This window comes from Falco cherrug, chromosome 4, assembly GCF_023634085.1.
Source record: "Falco cherrug isolate bFalChe1 chromosome 4, bFalChe1.pri, whole genome shotgun sequence".
In the NCBI taxonomy this organism is placed as follows: Eukaryota; Metazoa; Chordata; class Aves; order Falconiformes; family Falconidae; genus Falco; species Falco cherrug.
Genome location: NC_073700.1, coordinates 60,375,660 through 60,403,294, shown reverse-complemented (window position 1 = coordinate 60,403,294; position 27,635 = coordinate 60,375,660). Strand labels below are relative to the sequence as shown.

General features: G+C 37.2%; 1 protein-coding gene across 3 annotated transcripts in view; it reads left to right on the top strand.

The window, feature by feature from the left end:
* LMBR1 (limb development membrane protein 1) overlaps positions 1-27,635 on the top strand; it is a 76,913-nt gene that overhangs the window by 17,947 nt on the left and 31,331 nt on the right. Inside the window, exons 3-5 of one of the 3 annotated variants that reach the window (XM_055707445.1) lie at positions 514-553; positions 2,692-2,831; positions 9,334-9,437. In XM_055707445.1, coding sequence (XP_055563420.1) covers positions 514-553; positions 2,692-2,831; positions 9,334-9,437 — 284 coding nt within the window. Of the gene's footprint in view, positions 1-513; positions 554-2,691; positions 2,832-9,333; positions 9,438-27,635 lie in introns of those variants that run through there. The other 2 variants (XM_055707447.1, XM_055707446.1) reach the window with 2 other exon arrangements.

Below are 27,635 nucleotides of genomic sequence, written 5' to 3'. Positions count from 1 at the left end.
TCAGGAGGAGGATGAGTAAGGGGAAGCAACTGAATGGTCATCACTACTGTTCTGGGTATGCTTTCTTGTCTTAAAAATGCGTAAATTCTGACAATGAAACATCTATTTAGGGATTTATAGTAGTAGTTAGTATGGACCCTAAGACTTCCCTCTAGCTTGCCTGCTCTCTTGTGGTTTGGGATGTTCAAAAGGACAGTTCCTAGCAGCAGTCACAGTAGTAGTCTGAAGCTTGTTTACTGTAAAGCCCTCTGGGAGATGTTTCCAAGAAGTTTTGATCTGCCTATTTAAATTAAGTGAAATAACTTTGTAGTTATGTTGATTGAAAAAAAGTTTAATACTGGCAAAAAAATTACTTATTTTTAGTAGGAACATTCTTAAAATAATCATGCTATTAAATTGTTTTAGTAATTCTAAATTTTAATTGGAAATCAAAATTAGCACTACATATATACATTTTAGCCTGAAGAAGGATGACTAAGTATTGAATATAACCTGCTGTATTTTAATTTTCAGATGAGCAAGAGGATGAAGATGCTATTGTTAACAGAATATCGTATGTATAGCTCTCTTTTGCAGACCTTTTTGTCCTGAATATATTGTTATGATAGGAATCTTGTATGCTTCCAGATAAGGAGCAGTCCATTTTGAATGTGACAGCAAATAGATTGCTAGAGGGCAGAAGAAAAAGATTTGGTCAAGTGGCACCTTGTATTATGAAAGGCATGACAAGAGGCAAGGCAGTTTTGTCTAGGGTTTTTTTTCACCTGTGATTTTCCTGGTAGGCATGAATTTGGACAGAATATTGCATGTGAACCTGATGCAAGAGGTGGAATTCAGTGCAAGACCTGCACCTGAGTTTAGGTCTCTAAAATGTGTTTATATGGGTAGTCGGTGTTTTAAGTTCCCACTGCAGCTGATGGAAGCCCTGTGAAGGGAGGTAATGGGTTATGGAAAGAAATTAGCTCATCCTGAAGTAGACATCTGCATTTGATCATCTTAAAAAAGCTTAAAAAGGAATAACAAGTGGAAGACAAGCCTTGCCAGACCGGTTGGTCTGCCAGCAACTCTGTCTCCTGTTCCTGTTCCTTTGTAAAGCTAGATATTTATGTCTCCTATTTAAATATGTCTGAAGATTTACGGAACATTTGTGAGCTGTTGCTGCCCTCTCAGTTATGTGGTCTGCTAAACTGTGTGGACTTGCTACTTGCTTATTACAGTGTTCTTAGCTCTTCCGTGGTAGTACTGTCATCCTTTTGGAAGGAGAGCTCATTGAATTTTTTATTGATTTGCCTTGTACCCTGGGAAAGTGCCGAGTACATTGCAAGCTGTTCACTTTTAGTTGTGCATTTGTGGCAAGCTTGAAAGATGTACAAAGATGATATAAATCTTAGGTGTGCTTCTCCCAGTAGTGTCTGATACTAGTATTTTTTATGAATTTGAAATACTACTTTGCCACAAGGTCTACTTCAGATCTAGAGAAAACCGTATTCTTGTAAATGCTCTGAAGCTCTTCCCTTAAGTAGAGGAGCATCTCTCCTATGCTTTTAAGACTAGTTGGAGGCTCTTATACATTGAGTGATTTTCATAGGAGCGGTGCTCTTAGCCTGGGTTCTAAATTTTTCAGTATTCAAAGAATAAAATTTGTCTTGTTAACTGTTATTCTCCCATCTGTTTTCTAGTTTAGCTTTAAAATACAAGTACCCATTTTTAAATACCGTGTTCTTCATGGGAAAAGAGGATAAGACAAGATCAGCACTTCCATCAGAGCCTTTCATTAAAAGTGGTGTTATAAATATAAAATGCTGCTTTTTCTTTCAGCCTAAGCTTTCTTTTTCCATAAGTATGCATGTTATTTTCCAAAAAGTGTTAACTCTCAGATGTATGCAGATGGATATTTCTTTGCAATAGTGTAATTGTCAGGACTGGAGAGATATGTTGCGTGGGAGAACACAAAGCCATACTGCTGTTAGCACCTTGAAAGGCAGTAGCGCGTTAGGTTTCACAATTCTGGCTTAGAATTCTTAAACATCTTAAAATAAAATAAAACCAAAAAAATTTCAGAAACAGGAAAAAAATATAGTAATATTTTTTTGATAAAATCAGTCACCCAGACTTTCTTTTGTAAGTTAAGTATTATGTGAATGAAAAATGGATTTGTAGACTGTTAAGGAAAAGTAAGATCTCAGTAAGCAACTTACTGACATTCCTGTTGTAGGAATGATCTATTTCAGGTTATATTTTTTTGGTCATGCAATTTTGGGAATTATTTCTGATTTTCTTCTAGCATTGGATTAGTTTTGTAAGAATGTTTTTGGTTGTGGTGTGTTTTTTTTTTTTAAGGATGCAGTTCTCGTTAATGCCACAAGATGGCATTTGATCAAAGTTGTGTTTGGGATCTAAAAAGAATAAGCTTAAATATTTTAAATAATTCTGACAATTTCTCTGGATTGACTTTACAGCTGTCAGAAAACCCCAAGCTATGAGATGATACTCGAATAACAGCTTTGTGAAAGAAAACCAGTATTTTCAGTTTGGTGTTTAAGGATTTATGTATAATTGTACTCGCTTTTTAGACATTAAAAAGCTGCTCAGCTTTTAAAAATCGTAGTAAGAATATAGAAATAGAATGTAGTAAGCATATAGAAATAGAGCATGTTGGTGGTAACAGTGGCACGTTTCTTTAAATTTCAGGCTGTTCTTGAGCACCTTCACTCTAGCAGTTTCAGCTGGTGCAGTCCTGCTTCTACCTTTCTCAATAATCAGCAATGAGATCCTGCTTTCTTTTCCACAAAACTACTATATTCAGTGGTTAAATGGCTCACTAATTCATGGTTAGTACTCAGCATAATGTAATTAAAATGGATGTCTTCATTATATGTGCATGGATGTTCTTACTTTTCAAACGTATAACTCCCTTTTCACTTAAGATGCTAATTGAATTGTTAATATGTTATTGGCTAGTTTTTTTTGCTGCTGTGTGATATATCACAAAAGTCTGTCACAACTGTTCTGTTGGCTTGTTTTAAAGAACTGAGCAGACTTGCTGGATTTAAACCAAATTCACTGCTTTGAATATTAATGTAGAATAAGAGCTACTAGAAGCTAACTTGAAAACACACTGTTCAAACTTCTTCCTCATGGATCAGTGCAAGATTCATGTCTGTCTCTTTATGATAATACATACAAACTTATTCTCAAAATAAGAAATAGTCTTTAAGAAACTTGCTAGCTATGAGCAGATGGGATTAGATAGTTAAATTCACTGCTAGTGATTTATTTGTAAAGAAGGAAAATTATAGAGTATCAGTGTATTGAGTGTGGTAAAGAGGCACCATGTAAACAAACTATTTCAAGGAAAACACGATGCGAGGAAAAATACTACTTGCAGCGATGACACCTTGATGTTTGGCAAGAGTGAGTTTTGCATACTTTCTAATATTGGTTAACATGCTTACAACTGTGACATATATAATGCATACTAATATTTGAAAATAATTTGGACACCTTTATGTGTCTAAGGGAAATAAAAGATGTCCTATTTCCACCGATTTGTAGATTTGGCCGGAGAAAGATTGTTTCAGATAATGAAGGTACTATTTATTTAATCTGGAATAAAGAATTTACAAGTTAGCTGTGCTGTCCTTTTTCTGTTCTTGTCAAGACATAGTAACCGGGCTTTGGAGGATGTTTCTCTGAAAAATATACACTTTTTGCTAAATGTCTGAATACTCACAGATAGCAAATTCATAGATTTCCAGATCCCTAACTTGCAGAGGTGGTGTGGTGTGTGTGTTTGTTTTTTCAAATTAAAGAAGTTTACAACAAATTAAATGTGGATAAGTGAAGACAAGATAATGCTTGTTGTCTGTCATCTTTCTGAAACTGAGTACTTTTTTGTGTTATCTGAACAGTAATTTTGTTTTTTTTTTTGTAAACCCATGAATAAGGAGAGCTGACTGTAGATGTGGTGGTCGACAGTGACCCTGACTGTGGTGACAGAGTAGTTTAAGACCTGAGAAAAGTGAGGAAGGAAAACAGTAGAATAAAGACATTAGATTTTGAAGGAGTAGACTTTGTCCTCTTCAGGAAATGTGTATGTGGGTCTTTACTGGAGAATGGTCTGAGGGCAGAGAAAGCCAGGAGAGATGCTTACTTTCAAGGATAACCTTCAAGGACCATAATACGCACCTTGGTTTGCAAGGAAATGAGCAGATGTAATAGGAGGTCGACTTGGCTTAATGGGGAGCCTGAGCTCAAACCAAAAAGAAAGTGTTCAGAAGGCAGAAGTATCAGCTGCCCAGGATGGATATAGAAACATCTCCTGGGCTGGTAGCCTGGTGTGAAATGAGAAAAGCCAGGGCACAGCTGGGTTTGCAACTGGTGAGGGGTTTCTGTAGAGCCAGCTTCTCTGGAGCGCAGTGAGAGGCAAGAAGCAATGTTTACCGGGCATAAAGCAATAGTTCTTCACAGTGGGTATGGTTGAACACTGGAAAAGCATGTCCAGAGAGACTGGGAGAGCTAAATCCTTGGTAGTTTTCCAAAACTCAGCTGGCTGAAGCCATGAGCAACCAGATTGCACCTGCAGTTTAGCTGTTTTAAGCAGCAGATCAGGCTACATGACTTGAGGTTCTTTCTAGTTGAGTTGTTCTGTGATCTGCTTTGTCACACATCATGTGGGGTATTGCTAATTTGGTATGTCTCCTACATGGAAGGAAACCCCCAGCTAATTCTCATTTTTTACACAGATTTAGCTGCTTAGACAGATTTATATTCTTTATTCCCAAACATGGAAAAAAAATTAATGAGATATAATCCTTCCTTCTGTGCCTGAATTGGCTTTGGAAAAACTACAATAAAATACTTCAGAGAATGAAAATTACATAACAACCAATTCGGAAATTTTCACTCTGTCGGAGTTGCTACAGTACTTGAGAAAACTTGGATTAATTAGAAATCTGCTGGAAGAAGTAGCTGGCACATAGGAAGGCCTTTGAATGTTCCAGTGACCATGATATTTTGATTTTAATGTGATAATATTTTGAAAGTACAGCTTTGTGCATGCACGGTATAACTTACATTTCCTAAGGCCAGTAGTAATGGCTAGCGGGGAAGCAAATTCAGCATCTTGGTGTTTCCAAGTTTAACTGTGTATTGCAAAGTTTATCCTAGGGGTAGACGTGGCTGAACTAAACCAAGCTGTACCACAGCCGGAGAGAAGATGTTCAGAAACATCAGCAATTTTTTTTTTTTAATTTTTTTTTTGTTTTGTTTTGGATCTGACCGCGGGCTTCTGTTAACGGCAACTTGACGAAAACCTTTGCGCTTGATTTCAAAACCTTAGCTTGGGGAAGGACGCCCTCTTGTGGCAGGGACTAGGGTTGCACGGCAGTGTTGCTCTGCTCTGTAAAACCCTGTTCCACGCAGTGTCAGTACCTTTTTGGAGTTATGAAATACCTGTGCAAGTTTTGAGAGCTGCTGGTGCTATCACAAGCCATCAAGTTCAGAAAATGTTCATATCTCCAGGATACTCTGTTTAGTATACCTTCCTGTACGGTTTCCTTACTGCTTTGGAAATGTTATCAAATGGAGAGATTTGTATTGCTTTAAACCAGTTTTGTTTTGCTAGATTTCTGAGTTACAGATATAATCGAGGGTACTTGACCATAATATTAAGGTTTTTTTATACTGTATGTAGACTGTAGCATGAGTTGCAGCATATCGAAAAATAAAAAATATGTGCCTCTAATTTTTGCAAGCAGGCAGAAAGCCCCTATCTGGGTTCAGTATAAACACTCTTACCTAATGCATGTTCCACTAAGCTCAGAAATACTTCTGACCGCTGGATGTTCGCTTGTGGTGTTGTTGGATACAGCCACCAGGTGGGGGTAAAATGTAATGAAACTGCCATGACTAAGACAGTCAAAAAATTGCTGTGGGTCTAACCTGTTTGCCAAAGACTAAGAGATTTTTAATTTTTATGTTTTATTAACTTGTTTTATGGGTGATAGTCTTAAGTCGCTACAAACAGAAAAAAAATTTACAATATTCCAACAGACTGCTTAAAGCTTTTTATATATGTTGATATGTGGAAGCCTCTCATGCAATTTGTGATGCAGTTAGTGTAGTAGGAAATAATTATTTTTCTGGGTCTATTTTAATTTGATTTCTGAACTATCAAATTAGGATAAGAAATATGGTAGGGGAAGAAGAGGGCCCTGTATGTTCCTTACTTTGAGGAAAGTGTATGTGTATGTCAGGAGCAGTACAGCAGTGCATACTTCTCATAACTTTAAATGCACACTGTAGCTCTGTAGTTTGATTTCTGTAAATGTGGGTGCCTTTAGCTGCTAATGTGTACATTTCTGGATTTTAACTTCCTAAAAATCACCCTGGATGTGCACCACTCTCCTCTCCCTTCAAATACTCTGTACATACTATGCAGCTCCTAAGCACCGTTTTACATTGTAGATACACATGTAATAGAGCTGCTGAAGTTAGGATGACCAGGTATTCAGCTTTGCATTAGGTATCTGAATGTGCTCTCTGTCTTCAGTTAGAGAAAACTGCTGATATAAAATTCCTACCCCTGTCTAATAGTATTTCTACTCTAACTCTGGTGTTGTAATTTTTTTTGGGGGGGAGGTATGCAGAGTGCTTTAGGTAATGTCCCCCCAGTAAGGGCCGTTAATGACATTCTTGCTGATGTTGCTATGTGTAAATGTTTCTTAAATGGTAACAGGAGCTTCCTGGCTAAGCAAATTCAAAAGGAAAAATCCCCCTCTTTGTTAACTGGAGTTTAGCCACCTTTAGGCAGTCTGTTTTCTTTAGCAATTGAGTATTATATTTCACGTGTCTTTTGGAATTTTCTTGTTTTGTTTCTGTAGCTTATTTGGCTAAGTTTGGTTCCTGGTGCCCTGGTGGTATCAACTGCTGAAGAAGTAGATTTCTTGGCCCCCCCCTTCTCCCCCCTTGTTTTTATTTCTCCTTGAAATTTAAATAATTTCCTTTACGGGAAAAGGAAGTATATATGGTGAAAGCATTTTTTTTCAAGGGGGTGTAGGTGAAGATAATGTCTAACTATTTTACATTTGAAACTAAATACAGTAATATGTCTCAATAATGAATTCCCCAGACATCTAGTAAATGTCTCTCTCCTTCCCTATTCTTTCCAAATTGGACAATTTCAAAGAAGAAAATGAACAAGCCTGTACATGAGAAGAAAGAAATAAACAAAGCTGTTAGTTCAAATTTTCTTATCGTGGGGGATGTTCTTTTTTTGGATTTCAGATGAGAGAGTCTAGTCTTGCAGAATTGTGGAAATGTGTGTGTTTTGGGGAGGGTGGAGGACAAAGCCAGTTTTTGTCAGCTACCAAATAAAAGCTGTGTTTTCAGGATGCATAATAAATGACACTAGTTAAACCTGTTCGCTACTAAATTGCAGGTAAGCCTCTGCTTTTATAAAGAAGAAACACTGCATCCTGCACAACTTCTGATAGGATGATTGATGGTGGGTTCCTGTTTAGGCACCAGAAACTGGCTCTTCAGAAAGTGTTTAGTTTAGAAAATCTTAATAGAGCAGATACCCTTAATGGAGATCAGTTATCACTTCAGGTTGTCTTCTAAACCTTTTCCTTTCCTACAGATGTCACATGTGTCTTACAGATGTCCTAGTTTTAGTCAGTTGACTTTTTTTTTTTTCACCTAGATCACAGGATGATTGAGGTTGGAAGGGACCTCTGGAAATAATCTAGTCTGACCCCCCCTGCTCAAAGCTCGGTTAGTTAGAGAAGGCTGCTCAAGGCATCACCCATTTGGGTTTTGAATATGTTGAAGGACGGAGGCTACAAAACCTCTGTGGGCAACCTGTCGCAGTGTTTGACTACACCTAGTGGAAAAAGTTTGGGGGGTGGTTTTTGGTTTGGTTTTTTTTTTCTTTCCTCTTACATTTAAGTAGGCTTTCTGTTTTTTTTCAATTCATGCTTGTTGACTCTTCTCCTTTCACTGGATACCACGGTGAAGAGTCGGCCTCTGTTTTCCTTTTCGCCTCCCTCATCAGATACATACATTGATGAATTCCGCCAAGTCCTCTCTTCTCAAGGCTAAAGAATTGGAGCTTTTGCAGCCTGTCCTTGTATGATGGGTGCTCCAGTCCTTTGGTCACCTTTGTGACCGTTTACTGGACTTGCTCCAGTATGGCAACGTCTGTCTTGTAAGGGGGAGCCTACAGCTGGGTGCAGTGCTCCAGATGTGTGCCACCAGTGCTAAGCAGAGAGGAGGGACCACCTCCCTCAGCCTGCTGGCAGCATTTCTCCTAGTGCAGCCCAGGATGCTGTTGGCCACTTTTGCTGCAAGGGCCCACTGCTGGCTCGTGTTCGATTTGGTGGCCAGCAGAACCTCTGAGGCCTTTTCTACAAATGTTTTTTTTGAATGATTGGTCCCTGGTGTGTGCTCTGCCCATTTGTCCAGCCTGTTGAGGTTCATCTGAGTGGCAGGCCGCTGCTGTTGCCCATCTTTTATCTTCAGCAAACTTGCTGAGGATGCACTGTCTCCCACCGTCACCACTAATGAAGATGTTAAGCCTGGTATTGACCCCCCTGGGCAATACCACTGGTGACTGGCTTCCAGCCTGACTTGGTACTGCTGGTCACAACCCTTTGAGCCCAGAAGCTCAGCCAGCGTTCAGTCCACCTCAGTGTCTACTTACCTAGCTCATACTTCGTTAATTAAACTATGAGGAGATTTTTGGGAGATGGTGTTGAAAGCCTTACTGAAGCTGAGATAAACAGCATCCGCTGCTCTCCTCTAGCATATTGAGCCAGTCATCTTATCGTGAAGGGCTGCCGTTGCTGTTGCCATGATACCTCCATGTGATTTGAAGGTGGTGATGGCATTTGTGTATTGCTTGTGTTAAAATCCATGATTTGTCTGAGTTTCTCTTGGAACAAATATGCGAGGAAGTAAGTACACAGGACTGAATTTTGTGACATTCACTGATAATAGTAAAATACTTTTTGTCCTGAAAACTTTTAAAATGGTTATCTGAAGAGCCTTCACTTGGGTGTTGTGGAAGTAGTGCAGCTGAGTTTGCAGTCTGTCTCCAAGATTTTTGAAACTTACTGCTGTTTAAGTTGGTAGTCAATTTTTGTTTAAAGCTCATACAGAGAAATGGGTGTTTCTCAGCAGTGACCTGTATATAGCTATGTATTTGTAAAAACCTGGCTTCTGCTAGTACTTGTATGTATACTGCGTTGTTATATGTAAGAGAAAAATGCCGCATCTTTCATTTTAAACCTGAGAAAATTATAATATAAACCTTCTTCTCGTTTGTTGCAGGTTTATGGAATCTTGCTTCTCTTTTTTCTAATTTATGTTTGTTTGTGTTGATGCCTTTTGCCTTTTTCTTCCTGGAATCGGAAGGATTTGCTGGCTTAAAAAAGGTAGGATAATACTGTTAAATGCAGAGTAATTACAGTATATATTCCATTTTCAGCCCTTGTTTATAAAACTGAAATTTAAAGTTTGGAAGGATTTGGTGCTGGAATGTGTATGCTTATGTGAATGTGTTCATACAGATGTGCGTTGTACAAGCAGGTGAAGTGAGTATGCAGTGTATATACAAGGGGGGAAAATGGTCTTTGGAAAGCTGTGTATACTGAGATCAGGAAAATGTCCTTTTTTTTTTTTTTTTAAATAATGAAATATTTTAACCAAGATTATTTTTTTTGGAAATGGTTTTGTTGAGATGCTAAAAGGTTCAATAAATATGCTAGAAATGCTGTGACAAGGGAAAGTACAGGCTTCTTACTAACGGGAAGGGTGATAAAATAACAGATGACCCAGAGAAAACAAGCTTGATTTGTGAATTTTAAAGATTACAAACCTTCCAACAAAGGTTCAAGTGTGGTCAGTATTAACAATAATACGTTAAGAAAACTGTCTTAAATGGGTAGAGAACAACTAAAAATATTCAACTTAGCTGAACACATTCAAATTGAGAGGGCTGAGTATTTCAGTGAAGCACGGAATTTGGCAAAGCAATTTCTGAACAATAAGATGGTAATGATTATATTAATATGTGAACTAAAGAAATATAATGAAAAATTACTATAATGGGAGGCACAGCAAAATGAATTTCAAATCATAAATTTCAGATAAATTAAACTGGAATGACTGTCTAGGGACCAATTGTAGCACGTTTGCATTAATCTTTATCATCAAAATGATTACACTTTTGTTTTTAATGATACTACACTAGAGGGAATTCTGTGCCCTTTAGATGACAGTTATTAGAAAGCAAAGGATCTTGAAAAGTGGTCTGAAATTGGGAAAATGAAATGCATTAAAGATGGATGCAAAAGTCTATGAGTCATTGGTGGATTGCATGTAACGTAAATCAATGAGGGGATAATTGTGGTGGGAAGGAAAGCATAATTCCTGGTTGCATTGACAGGACTTGGCATGGAGGCAATGAAGTCGCCATTTTTTTTTTTGGTGGAATTGGGGAAAACTCAACTGGAGTGCTGCATTCAGCTTGGGATTTTAGGGTTCACGTAGACACCTAAGAGAGAAAATGGCGGATATTAAAAAAAAAAAAAAAGAAAAAAGGAAGAAACTTAGTAAGTACAGCATGAAGGAGAATTTTAATTTGGAGAGAATAATGTGAAGAAACAGATTTTGTTCTGTAGTTGAAGCTACCAGGAGATTACACAGACTGTGACCAATATAGCTGTGTCAGAAAGGACCTGCAGGATGGACCCCACCAAGATGGTGTGTAAATACTTGTTTGGTGTAGGCTGTTCTGAGCTGGTTGATGCTACTGCAGTGTTTGCATTAACTGAACTGTAGATGTATCAAAGTTACTTCTGTTACAAGTTTGGATGACCAAGCTAATGAATTCCGTTTCAGAGGGGTTTGGTGATGGGGCTAATGTGTTCGCTCATCCAACTTGGCTGGAAAACACTCTCCCCTCCCCCTCTTCATTCACTTCAGGTATCTATAGGACTAAGAAAATTTAGCAACTCATTTTATCCTCTGTTGGAGACAGCTCCTTTTTTTTTTTTTTTTTTGACTCGGAAGTATCTAGCCACAGCTAATGTATAACTTCTCTTCTAAAAAAGAAAGAAGTGATTTTGGTGGGGTTTGTGTCTCCTGCAGTCCAACCAAACCCAAGGATTCTCTCCATTAGCGCACCATGTACAGTGCTGCTGGTGCGTCCCCTTGACTTGTAGATTTGTTTGGCTCCAGCAGATGCATTATGTATCCCAGCTGTCTTAAGTTATAGCGTAATGTTTAAATTTATGATGCTGGCTATCAGTTAATCCCATTCAGGATAAATAGGATCACTGTTACATGTTTACACTTGGAACCATTTGTAACTCCAGATGAGATAAAGCCATAATCTGTCTGCAGATACAGGGAAAAAGATGATTGTTGGTGCTTTACAGTCATGTTGCTTCTTCATGGGGGTAGTATTAAAAACCTGCCTATGGTGGGGGGGAACCCGATTTTTTGCAATATTTTTATTTTTTCTTTGTCTTCTGGATGTTTTTGGTACATCTAATACCTAGTACAGTACTCGGGACCTTTGTCCAATATCGGTTCTACCTGGTTGCTCTATTTAAAAGTGTCTGAAATGGATGCGGATGTACTGAATTGTTGTACCAGCTTTGAGTGAGCCCTAAAGGTGCAGGAATTTTAGTCCATTTTTAATATGAACATACCTTGTCATGGCTTGCTTTTCTTAGAAAGTGGCAAATGCCACTGATGGACTAAGTGGATAGTTAAAATTGAGTGTGCTGTTCTGTTCAAATTCTGATGCAGATACATGATTCTACTTGCACTAAGTACTATACGTACTTTTAAAGGAATTACATCACACAATGGGGTGATTAGAATCTGAGAAGATTTATGTTTAATTGAACTCAGGTTTTCATGTAAGATTTTTGGTTTTAGAATCTGTGAAGGGTACTTCCCATTTTTTTTACTTTCCGTAGATTTTGGCACATGGCTTATCTCTTTTCAGAGAAGACTCTGAGACCATGAGTATTTTGTAGAATTCTGGTACTTGTACAAATTATTATGTCTTTGATTATGCTTGTGCAAGTTTTTTTTTTTAAGTCATATCATGTTATTTATCACATCAGACTAATGGGCCAGAGGGAAAACATCATGCAAAGACTATTACTATTAACTGGGAAAATCAGATTTTAGTGATCTCAATGTAAAAAAACATTTCGTACATTTGGCAGAACCTTCAGCACTTAAGAAAAGAGTGATCTACTGTAAATGTGAAGACATTCAATAAGGAGGTTTGGCACAGGATGTGTAATCTTTAATCTTTCAGCTGGGAGCTGGATACAAGGAATAGGGAAAGCAGTTGATTGTAGATACCCAGCTCAGATCTAAATTTGGATAAAAAGACTTTTCCAGTGGAAGCTTTTATGCAGGTCATCTTGAATTTGTCATAGAATTACCTTCATTTAATGAATAAATAGGTCACTTGAAATTTAGGTGTGCACAGTCAAGATGTCTGTTGGAAGGTGTTGATTTAAGAATTACTTGTTGGATTTAAATAAAGTTCTGCAAATGAATGATTAAAAGAGATTCAGTTCTGAAACTGAATGGATTTTTTTCACTCTTTTAATGGGTTTCTTTGTTCAGCTTAAATTGCAACAGTAACTTTAGTCGTTATCAGATATGGGCCTAGCCCCCAAAGTTTTTAGTCATCTGAGTGTTTATCATAGATTACGCTATAAAAGTTGATTTTATGTATTCACTGTAATGTGAAATTTTTGCAAGCTATTATATTTCAGATAACTCATAGGTTACTCTATATGAGCTTTGTGTCACTTTTATTTCCATATTCTCATAAGGAAGTATTGCCCCCTTAACTGTTTAAGTTTCATGAATCAGGATGGGTTTGATTAACCATCTTCCAATTTACTATGGCTTTTTTTCTTGGTTGCCAGTGTACTTTCTAAATGGCACATGGCCCCTCTTATAGGCTCTCTTCGATTCCCCAGGGCAACAGTTTAAGAGAACCAAGGATTTGCATATTGTGCGGAGGAGAGAAATACAGAAATTAGGCACTCACCATGGATGAATGCAGTGTTGTACTGAAAATCAAACTGATTTTCTGCCTAGTTTTTAATGAACAACACTATGTTAATTCAAAAAAAGGCATTTTGGGCCTAAGGGGGTTGACCATACCCTTTTAAAGAGCTTAAGTGCTCTTCCTTGCTATAGTTTATTTCCATTTAGTGGCAGTTGCAGACTTCTGTTATCAGGAAGATCATTATAAAAGCAATATTGGAGGTGTGTAATATATGTATGTGTATATATGTGTACATGCCATCTGTGTGTTTTCATGCGCGTTTGTGAATTAGGTTTTTCAAGACTATTGAAGTAGTTGGAGGTCATTGTGATATGTTACACCTTAGCCAGTGCTATTAACTGAGCTGTTGGAGTACCTGAAGTAACTTTCATCTCCTGCATTGGTATTAAAAATTGTTGTATTTTTCTGTATTCTTCTGTCTTCTTCTTTTTTAGAGCCTGTGCATAAAGTTGTATTTTTTGTTTAGGTACTCTTTCAGTTCTTTGTCACTGGCCTTCTCAAATTCTGTGGTGTAGTTACGAAACAAAGATGTCACCTATATTTCTTAATGTCAGAATTAAACTCATTCTTTATCGTTCTCTCCAAAAAAGGAAAATTGCAGTATTTGCATCTGTAGTTCATGGTGCTGATGTTTCCATGTGTGATAACAAACTGCATAGAAAATTACATGTGTGCTGCTGTGTGAAGGAGGCGAGCATTTCTGAGGAGATAATTGCTATACCTTTTCTTGACCTTTAAAATATGCTTTCTCTTGATGTAACTTCAACTGAAATTTGTATTTGTTTGAAGTTGACAAAGATAAAGATGTTTAGGAGTAATTTCCTTGTAAGAAAATACAAATAGTGCAATTTACTGCCATGAGAAACTGGAATAACTGGGTATTGCATAATCATGAGTGTAGAGTTTTAAAAAGGCTTTATGAAGTATTTTACCTTAATACTGATCTTTGAACTTGAAGTCATGGCATAAAGTTTAACATGAGCGACAGCAACATCCTGACCAATTATCCAAATTATCCAGACATCCCAAAATGTTCAGAACACAACACACAGAGTCTGTGGATTAAGAGGTTGACTCCTGGAACATCAAAAGAAGTGCATGATAATAAAAACAAATAGTACAAAAATTTGAGGTAACTTCCTTGCTTAATTAATTAGGTAGACCAGGTGGAAGCGAAGAGGCCAGAGCTGGTGCTCAGAATGTCTATAAAGCTGAGCAACATGACAGCACAATGGAGGAGGAACAAAGATTTTTTTAATATACTTCTATCCTGTGTCACAGTTTGAAATTGTCCTGGTTTATGTCCCTTTTGGCAAACTTACATAAAAGTGACCTTGTACTGTATTTTATGACCAGATGACTTTTTTCCCAGTGGCTAATTTGTATCAGACCCCCATCTTAAAGAGACACAGAAATGAGTAGGAAGTCCAAGCCGGTTTGTCTCAATGAGCTTTCATTGCATGCTTTCATTATTTTTGCTCGTTTTTGCCACTGATCATCCATAAATTGTTGGAAATGAGTGATTAAGGAAGTGCTGCTTAGTGTTAGTGGCACATGCACATTCTTGGTATGTTTTTTGTGGGTGAGAGGAAATCGCGTACTGCACAAACAAAAAGGAAAACTCCTGCTGGGAACCTTTCAAGGAAATTTAACTTGCATAATGTTTTGATCTTGGTGTTTATTACAGAAAATAAGAGTAATATTTCACCAGCTATTGTTATGTGTCAGCTAGTCTCCCCATCTGCTTGCCTTTCCTTGATATCTCTTCCCAAATTCTCGTTGAATTTATTTTAATAAAAACACCACTTAGAAATATAGTGGTTTATTCATACATTTAAGGCAGGTGAGATGGGCCAGCGTTCAGAACAGTTTATTGCATAGTGCATGCTACTGTATAAAGATTTAGCTGTCGTGACTGCAAAGTCCTGCCTATGTTAGCAGTTGCAGCTTAGCCTGTGCAAGTAAAATGTGGTGTGTAGGTTCCCTTCCAAATAGTGAAAGACAGTGGTTTCTGCTATTAAAAGCAGATTTCTTCCCTTCCCTCTTTCATTGGTGCATGGCTTTTAAAAAAATGGTTTTTGTAAATAAAATTACTTATTTGGGGAGGAAGTGAACATTGAAGCTTTGCAAGAATAGTTACTAGCATTTTTTTTGAAACTGCTTTTTTTTCCCTGTAAAGGTAAGCTTTTGATTGTTAACTTGCTGAGCAGCCATGTCTTCCATCTCCTCAATATTTGAGTTGATTTGATACACTTTGTATTTATCAATAGTAATGACTTTTTCTAGTTATGTTACTATATAGTGAGACTAAACTTAAGTTTCTAATGTGTTGTGTTGCAGTGCATTGTATTTGCAAGCTCCAGATAATTAAACATAGTAATAAGCGTAAGTGAAAAAGTAAGCCTGCAGCTCTTACCTTTCTTGGTGGGTATGGAAATTGTAATCATTGCATTTTTTCATGTAGAAAAGCTGTACTCCCCAGTTTTGCTGTGTGTGCCAGTAGAACTCTGGTACAACTGTAGGTGTAGAACACTGTAAAATACATTTTCAGTATGTGATGAAGCCAATGTAGGAAGTATGTTCAAGTTTAGTTTTGAAGTATTTACTTTTAGAGACATCTTTGCTACTCTCAAGTGGTATTCCTTGGAAAGCAGTTGTTCGTATAATACAAAATACTGGGGAAAGTGGCCTGGAAATCCTTTTTAATATGAGATTGTCTCTAACGAAAACCAGTCAATTCTCTAAATTTGTGTTGATTTTTCTGGAAAAGTGATTTGGAGAGTATAAGTGTCTTGAAGTAGCATTTCACTTTGTGTTTTATGCTTGCATGTACCTCCTACTGCAATACCCACGGGCCACTGTGTGTAATGGCTCACCAAATAGTCTTGAGGTACCCTGTTAACAGTGTATGTTTATTTGGCATTTAAGCTCATATTTATTTGTCTATAAAATCATTCAGCATGAACTGAGACTTTAGTGCTCTGATCTCCATGAAATGTTTACTAGTATGTAACCGAATTATTGTACATTATATTACAACCCATTTACTCATTCCATTAGTAATACCAGAGACAAAAGTTGTTTAATCAGTCACATCAAAGGCAGCTGTTTGGTTTTGTATTTTTGACATATGCTAACATCTTAAGTTCAGATACGAAGTCCAGTTCTTTAAGCTGCAGTCATTTAAAATGACACCACTTAAAATTTACTAGACTTTTTTTGTTGTTGTTTAGAAGCAAGGCCTGATTATTCTGGGATTCTGATTTGGCCAGTCGCTTGATCAGGGTTTTTCCTCCTTCCTATTAAAATAAAAGCATACTTAACTGACAGTTATACAAACCCATAACATAATCTGTAAGATGTAAGGTGCGTAGTTAGGGACTATATTTAGTGGTAAACCTTGTATTAAGAACGGTGTGTATCTTGACTCTTCGTATGCTTCCTGCTTCTGCTGAAGTCTCAGAAATGTCATGTACCCAGCTAAATGTAGAGTGGGTTTATAATTGTAATGTAGAGAATGCACATCTAATATTAAAATTTGAGAAGAGCTTATATAATGGCAGGAAATCGAAGATGAGTAGGTTTAGCGTACTTGTTAGCATGTCACATTGACAAGTGTCTACATTAAACTCCGAAAACATGTTAAAATTATAGCTTTACACTACCAGGTCCTTGATTTGCAGTTCTGCAGAGAGAGGGGGGAAAAAAGAAAATATTCTTAACCTCACAGGTATATTTCAGTGAATTAGTCTGAAAGTTACGTGAGTGTATTGGCCTGCTTTTGAGGACCTGTGACTGGACTACGTAACTGTACTTAAGTTAGTATGAGGTGAAAATAACTTTGCAATGGTGTTGCAGGAATGTGTTTTTCTGTCTGTTCCCAATGACCGTAAGACCAAGTTAAGTTAAAGACCCTAAGGACACGAAAATTACTACAGATAGTTCAAGAAGAGGTTGGAATATTGGTTGTATTAATTTTTGTGTTCATGCATAGCTTTTTTTTACTTTGGTGTCTGTATTTAGACATTTAGGAAAGAAGGCTGTGCAGGACAGGTGAATAACATGTATGTATTCTTCAGCTTAGGGCCATGTCACGTTTCAGCGAGAGCGAGATAGAAATAAATTCAAGAATTGGTGGCTAAGAGAGAAACTTCCGACTGTTGAGGAGTAATGGCTTAATGTGAATTTGTTTTTGTAGAAATATAAAACATTTTATAAGGTTTTATAAGACGTCTTGCTTCAGTCAGTTGGGGACATTAGATGCAAGATCTGACCTTTTGATTTTACCGTAAGGAGCTCTGCGGTTTGTTGAATGCATGTAACAGTTCTGTATTTGGGGACAGCTGAGGGGGCAATAAGTGGATGTTGGTTGTTGCACACATTGGATCAAGATGTGATGAGATGTGATCTGCGCTCCATTTCATTGAAGTAGTTAAACGTCAGTTGGTTGCTTCCATAAATTAGAATGTACTTCTTTTAAAGAGGCCTCAGCTTAACATACACAAAAATAGGCTAACAGGAGATGAACTAATGGTATAGGTTATTCAGCATAGCTTTTCTGCACTACCTGCCTTGCTGCAACTTTATTAGCTCAGCCTTGCTGCAGTAGTTTATGGGACTGAGATTATAATTACTTTTTTTGACCAACCCTAATACAGACAGAAAAGCAAAATGTGTCAGGTTAGTCTGTGTTACTGCAACATTTTCATGTATTTGAGCTATGGAAATCAGTAGAGTAACAAGATGAAACAAGGATTGTTAGTAATATTGGGGTAAAAACACTGTGCAAAGAAAATCCCAAACTTGCTTAGTTATTTCAAGGTGTGGTTTTCTGACCATTACTTCTCTAGCATACTGTGAGAAACTGTATTAGATGACTGATGCATTCTGAGTAGGTAGTCATCTGTAAAACTAATTAGTTTTAGAAGCTAGCACTGGAGCATTAGTTATTCCACCTCATCTGTGCCAGGAATGAAATATATTGCTGAACTTTTGTGCTTTCTCCACTCCTCTGTTATTCTGAACTTGTACTTTTCTGCTGTATTTAGCATGCTTAAGTTTTGTGGAATTTCTGTGGTTCTGTGCTAAAAACTTCAACATGTAGCTGGTAGCATGCAAACAATAAGATGTGAATTTTTTTCTCTGCTGCTCTCATTTAATAAGTTGAGTCATTTTTTTACATTACAGCTTTTATTTTTCTTTTTAGGATAACTTAGAGTTCTGCATGAGTAAAAATAGACATGCTAAATAGCTCTACTGTTTCTAAAGTGTACAGATGGTACAGCCACCAATACTATGCTTGAGTCTCTTAATTGATCATTGATGTAAACTGAAGGACTGGGTTCTAAAATACTTCTTTTTTTTTTCTAAGACACTTTTTTAGGCAGAAATGAGTAGTTTTCACATCTTGTTTGGCTGGAGCATTCTTAATGCCCTCTATAGGCCCTTCTGTTTGTGGTAGATGATAGCTGATATCTAAAAGCCTGAGATGTATTTCTTAATTTTGTTTTTGTTATCAGATTATAATAAAATTTATAAAACTATTTCATTTAAACTAGATCTTTTTCTTTTTGCCATTCTTTGGGAAAGAAGTAAATATTGCACACATGCAGGATCCCTGAAATGGCTGTGATTCAGGGAATCTAGAAGCCTTATCTTTTAGTCAATGGTAAAAGGCAGATGCCTTGAAGGATTTAGCATGTCTTGAGTTAGAGGCTTCAAGAGGGCAATGTGACCGCCTTCCCATCTCTGTATTTGTGTTTATTTTATTAAATGCTAAGAAATTAAATTGGTCTGCTGCTATTTTATCATGGTGATTTGATTTATTAAAGTGGCTGTTTTATGCATAAGGAATATTTTATAAAGATTTGAATATTTAAATGTTTTCACATTAATCTGTGTTTCATTTGAGTTTATTGACATCAAATAGTGACCTTTCAGGACAAGCAAAACCATTGTATATATTTTAAGTCTCTTTATACACTTTTACTTCTTACAAAATTTAGAAAGACTGTGCAGATTTAATAGAAATGTCATTTTAATTCACAGAGAGGAAAATTGCCGTACAATTTTATATTGATAGTGGCAAGTTTTAATATAAATATCTTAACCGTAGAAAGGCTTTAAACAATTTTCTAATAGGCCTCCTTTTTTTAAGTGAGCCTTTACCAGGTAAATACCACTTATGATTCCCTCTCTGAAAACAATGGTTTTTTTCGTTAATACTGATAACCAGCGATGTGATATTTAGACCTTTAGTCTATATTATTTATTTAGTATTACTAGAAATACTCCACATTAAGGATTGGTCTATATTAAGAATTACTTATCCTGAATTGACAATGCAAGGAATAAGCTAATACATCTGTAGTGAGGATTTGTAAGGCAGCCAACAACTTTATTTACAAGGGGGGGGAGGAAGGAGGACCAATGAGTTTGTCTCTCATCCCTTGCTGTGTTCTCTTTTTATTTTTTTGGACACCAAAAAAACTTTCAGGTTTTAGAACTTTAATAGTGACCTGTGTGCTTCTACGTGTCATTTGCTTTTGGGAACTGTCTTTGTGGTTTCTTTCTGCCAGAAACACAATCACAAATTCCAAGTCTCTCTTTTATGGTTTTGTGTTACTTATCTTAATCCTCTGCCAAGCTACAAAGAAGTTGGAAAATATCTATTTATCTTCCTATCACTCCAGTCTAGCAGGAAAGATTCTTTCTGATCCAAAAGTAAATGATTAGAGGGAGACTCATAGTGTCAGAAATCCCACAGCTCCCATGTTGTTGCAGGTGGCTCTGGAAAGTCTGGGAAACTTGGTAGGTGGAGGGAGTGGAGCATCTAAAAGCTCATTAGCGAGGGCTGGGCTAGCAAATGGAACAACAGAGAAAACTTGTGGGTGAAAGGGGTAGCATTGGGACAGTCATTACTTTACTGTGTGTATCCTTTCATTTCTTCCCTTGCAAAAGGTTTGGGATGTATGCTTTGACTATAGTGTTAATAGACCTGCATCTGTCCTTTTTAATAAAAGCTTTACACATAATCCTGTTGTGTTTTGTTTTTGTTTTTTTTTTTTTTTTTTTTGTAATAGCTTCTTTCTGTAAAGGAAGGAGGGGCAGACTGCAGTAGGGTAGTCGCATACATCTGATGCAATGATGTCAACAGGAAAGTCTGACTGATACAGACCCCAAAATATACTATAGCACTGTGGTGTGGGTACTCTGCTGGGACACTGGAGAAGAGGGCCTAAGTTTTCTTTGGCAGAGGAGTCACTCTAGTGGGTGTACTGCATCCTGAATAGATGTCTTCACCAGTCTACTAAATAAAGACTTTTTTTTTTTTTTGACCTCTAGTTGAGTGATTTTGGTCCTTCATTTCCAACTTGGCAGGCGTAGCTCTAGCATTCACTGGTATATGTCTTTAGCCAGTAGCCAAATAATTAATCTTTTTTTTTGATCAAGTTTCTTTAACTCTCATTTCATTTTTTTCTCTCCAGTTCCTAGTTTCTCTTTGAAATTTCTCGATTTTGTGACTTGTACTATGTAACTTAGATTCTATACAGTTAAATTCTTTCAGCTGCCTCCTTGCTCCATTGATGGAATGGTAACTGCCATGAAATTATGTGGGGAAAAGATACTAATACAAAAATCAGCTGAAGTTGCTGGGAATGTTTTTGTGGCTGTGAATTTTTATTTTCCACACGATACAAATCTTAAGTATAAACTCTAAAATAAATTCATTGTGTTGTGATGAAAAGTATTCATTTAAATCCTAAAATCCCCACAGGCTGGGAAGATTCTGTGAGGGGAGAGGTGGTGTGGCAGAAGGCAGTCAGCACTGTTTACAGTCTGAAGTCTTTCATTCTTGCACGGGCAAGGAAACTTTCTTTCCAATTTCATGAATCTGATTCTGAATATGTTATTTCTTGATTAAAATTCTTTAGCTTACTATGTGAAGGTTCTGAGTCATTGGCTTACACGTTTTTAAAATGAACTGAGTTTTCCTAAAACTACAGCTTCTGGTTTTGACTCAGTAATTTGTGGTCATCTCATAAGGTAATGACCACTTGACTAAGTATCAGTGTGCTAAATATACTATGTGTTTCCATGTTACCTGATGGAAAATGGCTCTCCTTTGCTTATTAAAAAAAATTGTTACTGCACTGCCTTGAATAGATCAGAATAAAGGTTGCTCAAAGTATGGTTTCTAACCATAGAAATGGTTAGAATGCTTGAAGCTGATCTCTTCACTAATGCTCACAATTTGAGAAAGAGGGCATATGATGTGCTAAAAATGTAATTGTTGTTAATATAATAAAATCCCCAGCCTCATACCAGCTCTAATTTTTTTTTTTCAGTGCCTCTGCAGATTTTAGCATGTGTGTTTGTTAGCCTCTCGCTGAACAAATCTTAAGGTTACTAAGACTCCTTTTTGTCACGTGAAAACAATGGGTTTCATGTGTACTTTAAATGTCCCATGATTGCAGAAATGTTTCCCAGGCTTTCCCCACGGGTCAGGGCTTGGTGTAAAAGGTAATGTTTACCTGTCTTGCAAGAGGTCAAGATGTCCAAGCAGAACTGTGTTCAAATATTCAGTGCCATAGAAACTTTGTTAGGACTCTCTGGTTTTGTGTGTAATGTAATTTTTACTTCATTGATAATTTTTTAAATTTTTTTTCTGCACAATTTGCAACCAAATTAAAATGTAGAATTAACAAAAGCCATACTATATTATACATTAGTGATGTGGTTCCAAAAATGTCCATCCAGGAGCTAATAATGTCTTCATCAAAATCACTATCACCAGCAAATGTTCCAGCAAAGAAATGCTTTCTCTTGACGTAGGGGTGGGGCTGTTGTTCTTTGGTTTTACCAGGAATTTTGCCTCTTGCAGAAAGGGAAAGTACCATGTAGCAAGCTCTTCTACTCCTTCATCAGCGTTAAAACACAAGAAATCTTGTAAATGTTATTTGTACATATATGTTGAAATTCTTACAGCGTTAGTGTCAAAAAATATGCTTAAACTGTTGGAATATAATATTTTTGTTCCTTATCACAACCAGCAGAGCAAAAATTGGCAAAAAATGGCTTGATTGCCTTCCTCTGTGTAATCATTCTTTCCCAAAAAGCTACAGCCTGTGAGTTTCTGGCACAGGGTTGTGTCACTGCTTAGAATATAACCGTATCTTCCACAGTGTTTCCTGGATATATGGTGCATGTTTTACCTTAGCTTTGCAAGAATGGCAGTTGTCAGAGATTTCCTTTCAAGCCTTTCTCCATCTTGCACGCGACTCTTAATGGAGTGAGGAGCAGTCAGTAGGTTTCTTGCTTATGCACTGTCCTTATGAGTCGTCGTAGGCTGGAGAAATCCCTGTGCTAACTGCTAGTTGCACAAGACCTCATTGGGCAACCAGCCTATGCAGCAGAGTCTTTGCTTGTGAACTTATGCTAGCTTAATGGCAAAGCGTTTTGTATTGCTACATTTGCATCATTCGGAATAGTTACAGAATTTAAAATGGGGAAAAACCCCAGCACTACTACTGTCTCCGTTCTCAAGAATCAATCCTTACTGAAAAGCTGTAAGAAACTATTAACAAATGTATGTTCTCTTAAAAAGTAAAAACCAGCCTCTAGGTTTTATGTGTGAATACATATAGCGGGAAAAGTCTTAATGTGTTACAAGTGGCATGGTAGTCATCCTGCTTAACAAATGTACCGGGGAGGAGAAATAGTTTCCTTAGTAATTACACTTCTTGACTTTCTTGTATGACACCTGTCATCCCTTCAGGACTGCTGTTGCCGTTTGTACTTCACTGGGTTTTTCAGCTGAAGAATGACCCTTTTTTTGGCATGTGCTGTTTTTTTTAATGTTTTGGATATTTGTCCTGGATGACTTACCTATATTAATCATAATAAGAAAGAAACATGGTAAGATTTCGGTGATGCCTTCCAGAGTAGCAACTAAAAATTTGTCAGAATGCTTCTAGAATAACTGAAACCTTTCTTGTTAAAGTCGGGCTTTTTGGGAAATAGGAACCCTTATGCCTGCTGTTCCAGGCAGCGTAAGTAGCTCAGTATTAAACAATATAAAAACTTCTGAATGTCTCAGCAATTGAACTTTAAGGAAGTCTGAGTCGGATATCCTGATGTTGAAGAACTGGGTGGATTTTTAAAATGTGCTGTGAGTAAAGTTGTAGGTGAGCTGTTGAGTCTAAAGTATGAAACTTGAAGTTTAAAAAGAAAAAAGGGAGTGGTGATGGTTAGAGGGTATAATCTGCCAGTCTTTTTCCCCCTGATTTTCTTGATAAAAATTTTTAGTTTTAGTTTCTATCAGATTATAGTTACTAGCTTCCAAAAGTTTTTGTTGACCATATGTTCGGGGTTTTTTCCATCTTCCACAAGACTCCTTTTATGTGCCAAGTTGGCCTGTGTGATGCCAAGCTTCTGCTTCCCTGACAATAGGGAATTGTGCAGGTCATTCACTTTCAGAAGTCCGTTTTGCCTTATGGATAATTTGAAACTCACTTGAGGAAATTGCAAGCTGTTGGAGGTGTTTTGTTTTCCTGTTTAGCAGTTACCAAAGATCATCTTAGGTACTTGTAGTGCTGGAAGCAATGACAATTGATGGTTTGTTCTAGATACCTTCATGGAAGAAGACTTCAAAACTGGGCTACTACAACTAAAATTACTATCCAGCAAGAGTGCCACCTTCCTTCAAATAATGGGGAGTCTGATGCTTACAAATGGGGAGGACCAATGCTTACAAAAGTGATGATGCTTTCTGAGCCCCTTCGCTATAATAAAACCCCCTAATCTGTTCATGTCATGCTGGGTTTTTTGAGATCTTCAGGGAGTGTCTGAAGAAGTAACCATGGTCTGCATTGCTTCATCCATTACCTTTGAGGACTATGTGTCCTGGTTTCAGATTCGTATTTTCTAATCTTCCTGACTGGGAAATAATCTTTCTAATCCCAGGCTTTATTCTAGACAAATTTTTTTTAAAAGGAATATATTTTGTTCTAGATCCTTCTAGTTCCCTTATTTCTTTCTCACCCCTTTGCCTTGTGCACGTAAGTGGAAGCTGAAGTCAGAGCAATATCCTCAGTGTATAGCAGTGAAAGTATGAAAACCCACCACCTTAACATGTATTTCTATTCCCCATTTAATTTTATAACTTCAAGCTCAATTGTTGTGTAGCTTGCGATTTTTCTTCCTGGTATTTGGTAGTTGTAGCACTGGTTGGTTTTTTTTATGTTTTGTTTGGGGTTTTTTTTGGTTTTGTTATCCCTCCAACTCTAACCAGCATCACAGCAGTATTTGGCCAGGAGAAATTAATGAATTTGACCTCCTTGAAGTTGACATGCTAATAGAAGTACTGCAGGGGTCAGCTTGTCTTACTGAAAATCAAGTGTATTGCCTGAGCTCACTCTTCTTGTTTAGAATTGTCTTATCATAGTATCTAAAACCAACACAATTTAGCCTGAGGTAAAGTGGAACATTTTTAATTACTTCTAAAGGCTACGGTTTTGCTTATACGTCCACAGCATGGGAACATTATTTAAGGCTGTGTAGTTAATGCTGTACTGAAATCTGAGTTTGGTATTTTAATTGATAGCGATGTCAAGGTGGTTCTCCTCATGCCCCCACCCCCCCTTTAATAACCTGTGTAGATGTTTATAATTTGTTTCACTTTGCATCTTATGTTTGAATTCTTTAAGTACTGGAACATAGGATAGGTGCAAACCGGTATCTTCCCCCCTGTGTCAATACCCTGGCGATACCGTAGTGCTTTACTGTGCAATCCATGCTTGGTTTGAAGGTCAATAAATCTGTCCTCCCTTAAAACAGGTTAAACTGCAAGTGGAATTGCATTAAAATAATTCATAAGACAGTGAATTTATTGTGCTATATGCATTCTGTTTGTAATGAAGGGCACCTAAAAAATGAAGTAGTATTTGTGTTGTCAAATGCAGGTTTGGAAGTGGAGATCTAGATCAACTTTCTGAAGAACCTGATGAAAGCTGGTTAGTTGTATAGTGCCTATTTCTTTTCTTTGTTCTTCCCTGTCAGAGCCATTAGAGAAGACTAGATGAAGACTTGGATAACTTAATTTTCCTTCTCAAATAGAATATGGAAAGCTAAAAATACAGAGTATTTTTTTCCCATTTCTCTTTCTTACAGTCAGTTTAGTTTCCATAGGAATGTAAAGCAGTGATCATAGGAACTCATGAGGCATTTTCTCCTGATAAATAATTGAACTGGAAAACTGATGTACAAGGTGACTACTCTCTCCTCCTTCCGTTACCTGCCCCAGCACGTGTACATGCATGCACACATGTACACACCTCACTTGCTGGGTAGGCCATCTTCCTTTGTGTGGTGAAGATTCCCTTTGTTTCCAGTTGCACACTGATGGTGAGGACTCAAAGAACTCTTCCAATTGATTCAAATGCAGTCAACTGTTTTGACACTAAGATTTAGTGCTGTATGACTGCTTCTGCTTGCTTGGTTAGCATGCTAACTTGCAGTAGTCCTATGTACCTATGCTACACGTTTTCTAACATTGCATTTATTTGTTAATTCTGTGCTCAAGACAGATACAGTGGTGTAGACTGCACATGAACAATAAATGTTCTCTCACAAGCTGGTTTGAAATCTCCAGTTTTAGATGGGATTGTTGCAGTTTTTGAAGATGGCAGACTAATGCTCCTTTTCACACACAAAAAAATGTAAGGAGTAAATGGATTCAAAAAGTGCAACCAGTATTATGTGGAATAGAAGTGGCAATATCTTCTGTGCCATGAAGATATGCTGTGACATTTGGCTCATCTAAGAAATGTGAGTAATATAATGGGGCTGTGGGAGAGAAGTGAAATGACTCAAGAAATGTTAAGCCAAAACCAAAATGTCAGTGAAGAGGTTTTTGCTCAGAAAAAGATAATTCAGCATTGAATTTCAACATATATTTGCATAGCTTTGCTTTCATAGTAATCAAATTAAATGTTGCTTGCATTTACCTGTGGTGTGTGGGTTTTTTGGTTTTTTGTTTTGTTTTTTTTTTTTTTTCCTGTTCTCGGTCAGGAGTATAGATTGTTGTCAGCTCTTAAATTGGTGATGTTCCTAATGGTAATGGTCAAGCTTTGAATTTGTAACAAACAAAACTACCTCCAGCAAAAATAAGAAGTAATAAAGGTGTTTAGGGCTCAGTTTTCACTACCATGTGTGTTGGGTGTGTTTTTGTTTTTTTTTTTTTAATTTTTTTTTTTAATTTTTAAATACTGTGAGGGTGCCCTGGGTGCTAGCACAGGCTGTCCAGGCAGGCTGTGGTGTCTCTGTCCTTGGAGATGTAAGAGCCACCTGAGTGTGGTCCTTGGTCACCAGCTGTAGGTGGCCCTGCTTGAGCAGGCTGGATCTCCAGAGGTTCCTGCCAGCCACAGCCATTCTGTGATTCTCCAGAGGTTTTCTCTGTGTGCGCATGGTGGGTAAATTCTGTACCTTTCATTCCTTACAAATAGAAGCTATTTGATAGGTACACTAATGTATGTAAGTATGAACTAATGTGCCTGGAACATTAATGTTTTAATAGGGCAGAGTTTTATGGGTGCCTAATTGAGATTAAGTATTTACCTATATGCTTTAAGCATCTTAATTCTTTTTTTTTTTTTTTTTTTTTTTTTTTTTAATCCTGGACTGTTAAAAGCTACTCATTAGTGCCTGTGACAGAATGTTTCTATCTAGTCACTTCACTGAAGTTCTTAAAAATACTACTATTTTACTATTTTTAAATGATTGTCAGTGTATGAATCTGATAGTCTGTACTGTGTAATATAAAAAATGTTCTGCCCTTGGAGTGAAGTGTCAGTCCTGCTTTTCAGCATGTACATGAGACTGCAGTATTGTTGATGTATCACAGAGGTGTGGAGATAGGTGTAATTAGTGGGAGCCAAAGGAGATTGATAGATTTTTTTTTTTTTTGAGAATCAAATATTATTCAAACTAGCATGGAAACAAAAAAAAATGGGAAAGCTCATTAGGCAGCTGACTGATTTTTTTCTAGAGTTTGTGCCAATGGAGCTTTTGGACAAAAGCGGTGGTTACTTTGGAGTACTTACTGTGGTCATTTCCCTTTTTTTGGAAGTAAGTATTATTTGCATTGTCCTAATCTTACCTGTCTTCAGAGACACTTGCAGTAAAAATGAAAAAATGTTATTTACAGTTGACTATCTCCATCACAGTGTGTACTTATCTGTTTTGACAGTATCGCTACTCCATCCAAGGGAGGAGGACTTGTTGTTTGAGTTACCGTGTAAAATGAAATATTTTCCGGGTTTGTCCAGAAGAATCTGTTGCTGTGAAACTTGAAGTCAGAGAGGCTGAGATTTGTGCGTGTGTCTCATAGTAGGGAAGTAAGGAATCCACTTTCTGTGGCTAAGACTTTCTGAAACCCGGAAGGTAGCTTTATATTTTCCTTGCCTAGGAGAGGAGGGGAGTCTTCAAGGTTTCTGGAGAACTTGAAGCAGATCTCTGTGCA